The 12,156-nt window shown below is 46.0% G+C and overlaps 1 protein-coding gene across 1 annotated transcript; it reads left to right on the forward strand.

The window, feature by feature from the left end:
- The first annotated feature begins 5,908 nt into the window (after positions 1-5,908).
- On the forward strand, positions 5,909-6,892 carry LOC117369929 (uncharacterized). The gene has a single exon (XM_033965273.1). It carries the CDS (start codon positions 5,909-5,911, stop codon positions 6,890-6,892), a length of 984 nt encoding a protein of 327 aa, XP_033821164.1.
- The last annotated feature ends 5,264 nt before the right edge of the window (positions 6,893-12,156 follow it).

A 12,156-nucleotide genomic window follows, 5' to 3' on the forward strand; every position in this document is an offset into this window, starting at 1 on the left:
TGGAGACTGGCTAGGCCACTCCAGGACCTTGAAATGCTTCTTATGAAGCCACTCCTCCTCCTACTCCTTCACTGCCCGGGCGGTGTGTTTGGGATCATTGTCACGCTGAAAGATCCAGCCATGTTTCATCTTCAATGCCCTCGCTGATGGAAGGAGGGTTTCACTCAAAATCTCACGATACATGGCTTCATTCATTCTTTCATTGACATGGATCAGTCGTCCTGGTCCCTTTGCAGAAAACCAGCCCCCAAAGCATGATGTTTCCACCCTCATGCTTCACAGTCAGTATGGTGTTCTTTGGATGCAACTCAGCATTCTTTCTCCTCCAAACACGACAAGTTGAGTTTTTACCAAAAAGTTGTATTTTGGTTTCATCTGCCCATATGACATTCTTCCAATCCTCTAATGGATCATCCAAATGCTTCTATCAAACTTCAGACGGGCCTGGACATGTCCTGTCTTAAGCAGGGGACATGTCTGGCACTGCAGGATTTGAGTTCCTCTTAAAGAAGAAATTACAGGTCTGTGAGTGCCAGAAATTTTGCTTGTTTGTCGCTGTCTAAATACTTATTTTAGTGAGGAATTTACCAATTAATTCATAAAAAATCCCTCCATTGTTGAAATGAACCTCTGATGAAAATTACAGGGCTCTCTCATCTTTTTAAGTGAGAGAACTTGCACAATTGGTGGCTGACTAAATACTTTTTTGCCCCACTTTTTTTACACGCAGGATGTCAGATTGGCGGACTGTGAGGACTTGAACCTTAATTCCACCTCGTCGACATGCTTCATTTCCTGTTTCTTGGTTCGGACATGTGCTCGATCATCAAACTGTCACTTCTGCTTTTTGGGCCAAACTGACCCAAAATCCACAGAGAGGGGAAGGAAGTACGACGGATGACATCATGCTAACGCTGCTGGAAGGTCCCATGGGTGCATCTCTTCCTCCTCATCCTCCTTACACGTACCATGACGATAATAAAACACACTCTTTAGACAATAGAATGTGATTCCCTATTAAATTGGCGGTAATAGTGGAACAAAAACCCCAGGATCATGTAGAGCGGGTTAATACAAAGCTAGAAGTGCGCACATGATCACTTCCTGTTTGGAACGCAACGGCTAGCAGGTTAGCTATGTCCATTTAGATAAACAGGTTATATATTAAGTGCTATTATTAAATGCCAGGGAGAAGCGGTGGGTTTTCAGTGTAGTCTTGAACTGCGTTAAAGACAGAGAGAGACTACACAAGAATAACACAGGACCTAAATGAAAAAAGTCCAGATTTTTTCACATGGTACGACAGTATTCGACCAAATACAAATACAAAAAGTTGAATTATTAAAGCAAATGTATGTACAAAAAGTTCAAACCAAACTTCAGAACTTTCTTCGTGGAGATCAATAAGTTTAACGTCATACTTTGGAAGATTATAGCAAAAACAACAACATTTCCATGGAAACAAGCAGGAAGAGGCTCTACTCCAGGGCATGTAAGAGTCAGGTTTGTGGAGGTGCAAGCCCGCACTGAGTAAGGACGCATGTTTTTCTATGTTTTTCAGTGCAATAAACACAACCATAATGAAAAAAATAAACAGCTTTTCTTTTAACTCCAGCTCCACATTAGTTTGTGTGAGGATTGTACAGTCCCAAGATGGCGGCTGGAGCTGGACCATAGTTACTGTAGGTTACTATGACAACGGCGTCTCTAGCCATTAATAATCAGAGCTAGGAAGAATTGTCAAAAATTGTAATGTACTCAAGTAAGAGCAACGTTACTTCAAAATAATATTACTCAAGTAGAAGTACAAAGTAGTAGTCTAAGAAATTACTCAAGTACGAGTGAAAAAGTATTTGGGAAAAGTCCTACTCGAGTAAGAGCAACGGATTTATAATTTGGGGTCAATGTAATTTTTAGAGTTAGTCGCAGTGGGAAGAGGAACCACAACTTTTACTCAAGTAAGAGTACTGTTACTTCAATACAAATATTATTCAAGTTGGAAAAGCACAGTTTCTTTCAAAAGTTACTCCAGTAAAAGTAACTGAGTAAATGTAACCGAGTACTACCCACCTCTGTAATTAACACCTCATTATATGTAACTGGCATTTGTAGCTGGCGCCCGGCCAAGAGTTACGTATGCACCCGAGGCCGAACACAAGGGGGCGCTGTAGCTCACCCTCCAGCAGACCCCTCTCCTCGCCCCCAAATGTGTCCGTGTTTTGGTGCTGGGTCCTGGGTGTGGGCGGGCTGGAGAGAGGCGGTCCAAACCGGAGCCGACCAGCGCAGAGACACACCCCCCCCCCCCCCTCACCCCCGTCCCACCCCCTCAGCCCCCTCACCCCCCTCCTCACCCCCCTCCCCTCCGCACTTCCTCCATATGGTTCATAATCAGAGTGGTTCTTATGAGACAGTCCCAAACATCACCCCGGCTGCGTCCTGCGCTCGCTCTCACTCACAGTTCATAAAATGACCTTTTCCAAGTATTCAAAATGTACTTTAAGAGTAAAAAGTAAAAGTATTTCACACATGTGTTGTTCATTTAAGTGTAAATGATTCAAAAATGACACATATTTTGTTCAACAGAAACAACGTGCATCACTTTCTTAACTTTTCTCGTGAATTTTGTGAATTTAATTTTGTTTTGCTCAAAGTTGAAGCTCGAACTCTTAAACTTTAGTCAGGATGTTTCCACGAACATGGTAAAAATAACTCCTCAAATCACATGAAAGTACTTCTTACTTTCAGTCCTGTTCAAAAATGTAGTAGAGTAGAAAGTACAGATACTACAGAGCCGCGCAGATGACAGAAAGGAGAAGGATATTTACAAAATATAAAATAAAATACACATTATCTGGAGGGAACATAATCATTTCTATGCATATATTTTAACGAGTGCACAAGACGTTTAACTTAAAAAAATGATATATCTTGTTTCCTTGTGATAATTAAGTCATTCCCTCAAGATTATTAAGTCGTTCTCTTGAGATAATTAAGTCACTCCCTCGAGATTATTAAGTCGTTCTCTTGAGATAATTAAGTCACTCCCTCGAGATTATTAAGTCGTTCTCTTGAGATAATTAAGTCACTCCCTCGAGATTATTAAGTCGTTCTTTCAAGATGATTACGTTTTTCCCTCAAGATAATTGAGTCGTTTTTTTCAAGATGATTAAGTCGTTCCCTGAAGATAATTAAGTAATTCCCTCAAAATAATTAAGTCATTCCCTCAAGTTAATTAAGTCGTTCCATCCATCCATTTTCTTCCGCTTATCCGGAGCCGGATAAGATGATTAAGTCGTTCCCTGAAGATAATTAAGTAATTCCCTCAAAATAATTAGGTCATTCCCTCAAGTTAATTAAGTCGTTCTCTTGAGATAATTAAGTCGTTTTCTCCAAATTATTAAGTCCGTTAGTATTATATTTTGCAAATGTTCTACGCCGGGCTCCGTAAGATACTAAAGTAAAAAGTATCTACTGTAAAATGTACTTAAGAACAGATACTTAAACATTCAACCTCCTCATGTCGCTGCCTCCCGTCTGTGTTAAACATTCTGTACAGACGTGTTGTGACGTCACCTGGAACCCTGTGACCTGCCTGTCTCCATGGAGATATTATTGCTTTGTCTGGAATGTTCCGCAGTATGGCGTTAAATCTGTCTATCTCCATGAAGAAAAGCATGAGATGACGCTACCGGGCCATGTTACAGGTCAGATCTGTGAAAATCTAAGCCAGCTCCACATAAGATTTACTGTGTCTTTAGGGTAATATGTGTCTGGAGTGACCTGGTTACCGCGTGGTGAGAGGGTGAATGCTTATCGACTACTCTCTTTCATCACTAAAAGTCGTATTCCAACGCTGTTCCCTCGTCAAAAACAGACCTGGAGTTGTGTTTTGTTTCATTCACACATGTTTGAGTCACACTTTATTATCAGTCTGCAACATCTACAAAGATCAAAACGCGACGTTCCACCTTGTGATGTCATCAAGTGGTGGTTTTCAAGTGAACTCCTCCTTTTACCTTTAGTTCAGTCGAGATAAGTGACAACTCCTGGACTGAAATGTTCCAAATGATTCTAGAAATGAAAGTGTGTGGAGTTTAAAAACACAGCGGAGCACTTCCTGTATCACCACATGATGACATCACAAAGTGGAACAGAGTGTTTTCAGTATGAGAGAAGAACTCAGCCTAAATCTGCAGAGTTTGTTTGTGCGTTAAACTTGTGAGAATGAAACAAAACACAACTCCCGGTCTGTTTTTGAGGAGGAAACAGAGTCATGTGGTCCTTTAATATGTTTTTACTTCATGTTTATTGAAGTACTTCCTGTTCCTCCTGATGATGTCACTTTTGTTCTGTGTCTCACAATGAAACTCATCCCATAATAACAGTGAGGTCACATGACCTCTGTGCTTATTATGGGACGACTGTGTGCACCAGGACGAGGAGGAGGAGGATGAGGAGGAAGAGGAGCAGGACGAGGAGGAAGAGGAGCAGGAGGAGGAGGAGGATGAGGACGAGTAGTAGGAGGAGGAGGACGAGGAGGAAGAGGAGGATGAGGAGGAGGATGAGGACGAGGAGGAGGAAGAGGAGCAGGACGAGGAGGACAAGGAGGAGGAGGACGAGGAGGAGGACGAGGAGGAGGAGGAAGAGGAGAAGGAGGACGAGGAGGAGGACGAGTAGTGGGAGGAGGACGAGGAGGAGGAGGAGGACGAGGAGAACAGGATGAGGAGGAGGAGAACATGATGAGGAAAAGGAGGAGGAGCATGAGGAGGAGGAGGAGAACAAACAGAGAGAGACTCAAATAGAGAGACAGAAAGGCAGAGACAGAGAGACAGAGAGAGAGAGTCAGGGAGAGAGATTTCGCTCTTGGGGACGGGGCGTTACCTTCAACAACCTCGCTCCGGATTGGCTCTTTGGTTGCTATGATACCTGGCTCCAGATTGTCCGCTATAGCCTCTTTAAACACGTGGTTCTGCATTACTTTGGGGCCGTTTCTGTTTAGCGCGTGTAAAAAAAACCCAGAGTGTTTCTTTCTCCGCGGTTACATAACTCCTGTGAGATACACGGACATAAAGCGCCGTACGACAGAGTTACATAACCTGACACTCACAAACAGGAAGTAGAGACGACGACGGAACACACTCCCCCACAACAGAATAACACTCTGCTCCTCTGATTTCACACCGTCAACATCAGCTTCTGTCTGTGGTGTAGTGGGTTAGGCCTTTGCCCATGAACCAGAGGGTAGCTAGTTCCAAACTTTGCTCAGTCACTTACAGTTGTATAGTTTAGACAGTTATATTCAGATATTGTTGCTATGTTTTTGACAGCAAGGGACTTTGTGCAATTACATATGGCTGTTATGTCTCTAGAAGGTAGAGCAGGACTAAACCGGGACTAAACCAGGACTAAACCGGGACTAAACCAGGACTAACCCGGGACTAAACCGGGACTAAACCGGGACTAAACCGGGACTAAACCAGGACTAAACCAGGTCTAAACCAGGTCTAAACCGGGACTAAACCGGGACTAAACCGGGACTAAACCAGGACTAAACCAGGTCTAAACCAGGTCTAAACCAGGACTAAACCAGGACTAAACCAGGTCTAAACCAGGTCTAAACCAGGACTAAACCAGGACTAAACCAGGACTAAACCAGACTTATACACACATACAGTCCAGATGCAGAGGTCGACTCCTCAGAAACACTAAGTATCAGTCACATTCGCTCGCCCCTGGTTGACCTTTGACCCGGGGCAGGGGGTATGAGGTCACTCGGGGCTTCCTCCTGGACTCAGCATCATGTCCTTGAGTCTCTGTGGTCACAGCTGCCCCGGGGCAAACTGACCTGACAGTGGCTGATGGTTTATTTATTTGTATTTCTCAGTGTGTGAGCAGATTCAGCACAGACATGGAGCCACCACCACAACTACACCTCCACCTCCACCGCCACAACTACACCTCCACCTACACCGCCACAACTACACCTCCACCGCCACAACTACACCTCCACCGCCACAACTACACCTCCACCTACACCACCACAACTACACCTCCTCCCGTCGCCCCCTACACCACCACAACTACACCTCCTCCTACACCGCCACAACTACACCTCCTCCTGTCGCCCCCTACACCGCCACAACGACACCTCCTCCTGTCGCCCCCTACACCACCACAACTACACCTCCACCTACGCCACCACAACTACACCTCCACCTACGCCACCACAACTACACCTCCTCCCGTCGCCCCCTACACCACCACAACTACACCTCCTCCCGTCGCCCCCTACACCACAACTACACCTCCACCTACGCCACCACAACTACACCTCCTCCTGTCGCCCCCTACACCACAACTACACCTCCTCCTGTCGCCCCCTACACCACCACAACTACACCTCCTCCCGTCGCCCCCTACACCACCACAACTACACCTCCTCCCGTCGCCCCCTACACCACCACAACTACACCTCCTCCCGTCGCCCCCTACGCCACCACAACTACACCTCCTCCCGTCGCCCCCTACACCGCCACAACGACACCTCCTCCTGTCGCCCCCTACACCACCACAACTACACCTCCACCTACGCCACCACAACTACACCTCCTCCTGTCGCCCCCTACACCACAACTACACCTCCTCCTGTCGCCCCCTACACCACCACAACTACACCTCCTCCCGTCGCCCCCTACACCACCACAACTACACCTCCTCCCGTCGCCCCCTACACCACCACAACTACACCTCCTCCCGTCGCCCCCTACACCACCACAACTACACCTCCTCCCGACATCCCCTACGCCGCCGCAACTACACCTCCTCCTGTCGTCCCCTACACCACCACAACTACACCTCCTCCCATCACCCCCTACACACACCCCGACAATAAATTAAACAAAACACAACTCCAGGTCTGTTTCTGAGGAGGAAACGGCGTTAGAATGTGACTCAAAGCTTCACAGGAGTCAGTTTTGCTTCATATTGGACCTTTAAACTTTGTATAAGTCAAAGTGAAGGTTTGAACCACTGCTCTTCCAGTTGTGGGTCAAATGCTTAACTCACTGCACCACTGCTGACCCACTTTTAAACTTAAACATGCATCAATAAATGTGTTTGTTTGCAGTGTTATTATTGTCAAACCCACGTCAGCTTCACAACTGCTGCTTTTGTTGTGGTTTAAAGAGACACCCGGTCACATTTTGAGACGAGTTTAACTGGGTCAACCGCACGTGCACGCTCCCAGGCTCACGTGCACGCTCACACTTAAAGGCCTGCGGTCACAGTTAAAGCCCAGGTGGAACTTTGTCACGCTTCTCGCTGCTGGGGAAATTCACACCAGCTCCTGATTGGTCCAAAAGTACGCTGCTGAATGCGCTTGACGACAGCAGAGCCAATCAGAGCGGAGGGGCGGGGTTTGTGGTCGGAGTTGACTTCCTCTTCTGTTGTTGTATGAAAACAGTAACAACGTGCTGCAGAAACTAGTGTGAACCTGCCGCTGTCTCCCCCATAAAACACACACGGTTTAGATTAACAAGAAAAAGAAACAAATGAGGAACAAGAACTGAACCAGGACTGAACCAGGACTAAACCAGGTCTAAACCAGGTCTAAACCAGGTCTAAACCAGGACTGAACAAGGACTGAACAAGGACTGAACAAAGGACTGAACAAGGACTGAACCAGGTCTAAACCAGGTCTAAACCAGGTCTAAACCAGGTCTAAACCAGGACTAAACCAGGTCTAAACCAGGTCTAAACCAGGACTAAACCAGGACTGAACCAGGTCTAAACCAGGACTGAACCAGGACTGAACCAGGACTGAACCAGGACTGACCCAGGACTGAACCAGGACTGAACCAGGTCTAAACCAGGTCTAAACCAGGAGTGAACCAGGTCTAAACCAGGAGTGAACCAGGTCTAAACCAGGTCTAAACCAGGTCTAAACCAGGTCTAAACCAGGACTAAACCAGGACTGAACCAGGACTGAACCAGGACTGAACCAGGACTGAACCAGGTCTAAACCAGGAGTGAACCAGGTCTAAACCAGGAGTGAACCAGGTCTAAACCAGGAGTGAACCAGGTCTAAACCAGGTCTAAACCAGGTCTAAACCAGGACTGAACAAGGACTGAACCAGGTCTAAACCAGGTCTAAACCAGGACTGAACAAGGACTGAACAAGGACTGAACCAGGTCTAAACCAGGTCTAAACCAGGACTAAACCAGGACTGAACCAGGTCTAAACCAGGACTAAACCAGGTCTAAACCAGGACTGAACCAGGTCTAAACCAGGACTAAACCAGGACTGACCCAGGACTGACCCAGGACTGACCCAGGACTGAACCAGGTCTAAACCAGGACTGAACAAGGACTGAACCAGGTCTAAACCAGGTCTGAACCAAGTCTAAACCAGGACTGAACAAGGACTGAACCAGGTCTAAACCAGGTCTAAACCAGGTCTAAACCAGGACTGAACCAGGTCTAAACCAGGACTAAACCAGGACTAAACCAGGACTAAACCAGGACTGAACCAGGTCTAAACCAGGACTGAACCAGGTCTAAACCAGGACTGAACCAGGACTGAACCAGGACTGACCCAGGACTGACCCAGGACTGAACCAGGTCTAAACCAGGACTGAACCAGGACTGAACCAGGTCTAAACCAGGACTGAACCAGGTCTAAACCAGGACTGAACCAGGTCTAAACCAGGACTGAACCAGGACTAAACCAGGTCTAAACCAGGTCTAAACCAGGACTGAACAAGGACTGAACCAGGTCTAAACCAGGACTGAACCAGGACTGAACAAGGACTGAACCAGGACTGAACCAGGACTGAACAAGGACTGAACAAGGACTGAACAAGGACTGAACCAGGTCTAAACCAGGTCTAAACCAGGACTGAACCAGGACTGAACCAGGACTGAACCAGGACTGACCCAGGACTGAACCAGGACTAAACCAGGTCTAAACCAGGTCTAAACCAGGACTGAACAAGGACTGAACCAGGACTGAACAAGGACTGAACCAGGTCTAAACCAGGACTGAACCAGGTCTAAACCAGGACTGAACAAGGACTGAACCAGGTCTAAACCAGGTCTAAACCAGGACTGAACCAGGACTGAACAAGGACTGAACCAGGACTGAACAAGGACTGAACCAGGTCTAAACCAGGACTGAACCAGGTCTAAACCAGGACTGAACAAGGACTGAACCAGGTCTAAACCAGGTCTAAACCAGGACTGAACCAGGACTGAACCAGGACTGAACCAGGACTGAACCAGGACTGAAACATAATCTACTCTGTCCATACAAAACTTCACTGTGCTTAAAGGAGCACTGTGTAATCTGCTCGTCTCCATGGAGATGTTATAGATTTGCCCTGAATGTTCCACAGTATGGCATTACATCTCCATAGTGGTACCCGTCCCATCGTACAGAGAATAATACCCCTGTGAATTATCAAAGTCATGGGAATGGACATGTTAAATGCTCTACTGTGGAACATTACAGTCAAAGTAGCGACGTCTCCGTGGAAACAAGCAGATGAAAAGTTACACCTTTATGTAAACTATTATTATTGTCATGTTCTTTTCAGAGCCCCGTGTGCCTGACCCACATTTAGAAACGTTTCACTTAAAAATGGGTCAAGTCTGGCCCATAAACAGCTGTGGTTCTGTTTATGGGCCGGTGTCACGAGGGGGCGGGGCTCCTGTCACAGTGATTGACAGCAGCGCCACAGAGGTCAAAGGTCATGTGGGTTCTGCCCCAGGCCCCAGGTTTAACTGCAACTAAAAGCACGAGTCACGTTTAAGTACAACAGAGGTAAAAGTACATGTACAACAGAGGTAAAAGTACATGTACCTCTCTTGTATGTATAGTACAAGAGAGGTGAAAGTACACGTACAAGAGAGGTAAAAGTACACGTACAAGAGAGGAGAAAGTACACGTACAGGAGAGGTAAAAGTACACGTACAAGAGAGGTAAAAGTACACGTACAAGAGAGGTAAAAGTACACGTACAAGAGAGGTAAAAGTACACGTACAAGAGAGGAGAAAGTACACGTACAAGAGAGGTAAAAGTACACGTACAAGAGAGGAGAAAGTACACGTACAAGAGAGGTAAAAGTACACGTACAAGAGAGGTAAAAGTACACGTACAAGAGAGGAGAAAGTACACGTACAAGAGAGGTAAAAGTACACGTACAAGAGAGGTAAAAGTACACGTACAAGAGAGGTAAAAGTACACGTACAAGAGAGGTGAAAGTACACATACAAGAGAGGTGAAAGTACACGTACAGAAGAAGTAAAAGTACATGTTTACGTGCAGTAGTATCGATAACGTTTCCTATAACAAAAATGTACTTTATAATAAAAATCATTCTTAAAGGCGCTGTACTTGATTTTACTGTCTTAAAAACGTGAAAAACAGGTCCAGGCTCTTTGTTATTTTATTAAGACAATGTCAAATCTTTTATCAAATACGATTGAAAATGGTGCGTGTTTTGTGAAAATGGCCTTAGACACAAAACATCACTAAAGTATTCGCTCAATTTGAACCCGTCACACGAGTCCGGGTCTGTCTGCGCAGGTGAGTCCGGGTCTGTCTGCGCAGGTGAGTTTGAGCTTGTTGTCATGGGGATAAGTTCTTTGATCAGCTGTTGGACTCTCACGTGACTCCTGGTGTTTGGGTGAACTGAAAACTTAAAGATCTGACGCTCCTTGTTCCCGTTCCTCCCTCTTCCTCCTTGTTCCTGTTCCTCCCTCTTCCTCCTCATTCCTGTTCCTCCCTCTTCCTCCCCGTTCCCGTTCCTCCCTGTCTGTCCCTGGAGCTCCTCATCCTCAGTTTGTTTTTCTCGTGTGCTGACTCATTACATGTGTTTTCACGAAGAAGATCAGGCCGAACGAGTCCTGAGCGAGTGACAGCAGGCTACAGGAATGTGTACACAAGTATGCTCTCTCTCTCTCTCTATCTTTATGAGAGAGAAGAGAGAGAGAGAAGAGAAGAGAAAGAGGAGAGAGAGACAGAGACACAGGAGAGAGAGAAAGGACAGAGATAGGAATGAGGGACACTCTCTCTTCTCTCTCTCTTTTTCTCTCTCCTCTCTCACCTCTCTTTTTCTCTCTCCTGTGTCTCTCTGTCTTTCTCTCCTCTCTCTCTTCTCTCCTGTCTCTCTCTCTTCTCTCTCTCATTCTCTTCGTGTTTACAAAGTGCACATAACCTGGGGCCTAACTCTACAACTGCTGCAGAGGAGGAGCGTGCACGTGGAGAGGAGCATGCACGTGGAGACGAGCGTGCACGTGGAAAGGAACATGCACAAGAGCAGGAGCGTGCACACGAGGAGGAGCGTGCACGTGAGCAGGAGCGTGCACGTGCTGTTTGTTTGATCTTTAACTGTGACAGACTTTGACGCCAAGTTCATAAAAAGTTCAATCTCACTGGAGCAACAGGTGAAAGTGTGAAGTCTGAGTCTGTTCTTTGTGATGTTGTGTGTGTGTGTGTGTATACGTGTGGGGGTGTGTCTCTGTGTGTGTATATGGGTAAGTGTAGGGGTGTGTGTGTGTGTATGCGTGTCTGTGTGTATATGTATGTGTGTCTATATATGTATTTATACGTGTGCGTTTGTGTGTCTTTTGTCTTTATATGTGTGTATACATGTGTTCACATGTGTGCTTGTGTGTCTTTGTGTGTATGTGTTTGTACGTGTTTATATGTGTGTGTGGGTGTGTATTTGTGTGTGTATGTGTGTGTCTTTGTGTGCATTTGCGTGTGTATGTTGTGTGTATTTGTGCGTGTACGTGTGTGTCTTTGCGTGTGTATGTGTGTGTCTTTGTGTGTGTCTTTGTGTGTCTTTGTGTGTGTATGTGTGTGTATTTGCGTGTGTCTTTGTGTGTATGTTGTGTGTCTTTGTGTATTTGCATGTGTCTTTGTGTGTATGTTGTGTGTCTTTCTGTGTGTATATGTGTGCATGTGTGCGTGTATGTGTGCGTCTTTGCGTGTGTATGTGTGTATATTGTGTGTCTTTGTGTGTATATGTGTGTATATGTGTGTGTATGTTGTGTCTTTGCGTGTGTATGTTGTGTGTCTTTCTGTGTGTATACGTGTGTATGTTGTGTGTATTTGTGCGTGTATGTGTGTGTATATGTGTGTGTCTTTGTGTG

Source organism: Periophthalmus magnuspinnatus, chromosome 4 (assembly GCF_009829125.3).
Source record: "Periophthalmus magnuspinnatus isolate fPerMag1 chromosome 4, fPerMag1.2.pri, whole genome shotgun sequence".
In the NCBI taxonomy this organism is placed as follows: Eukaryota; Metazoa; Chordata; class Actinopteri; order Gobiiformes; family Gobiidae; genus Periophthalmus; species Periophthalmus magnuspinnatus.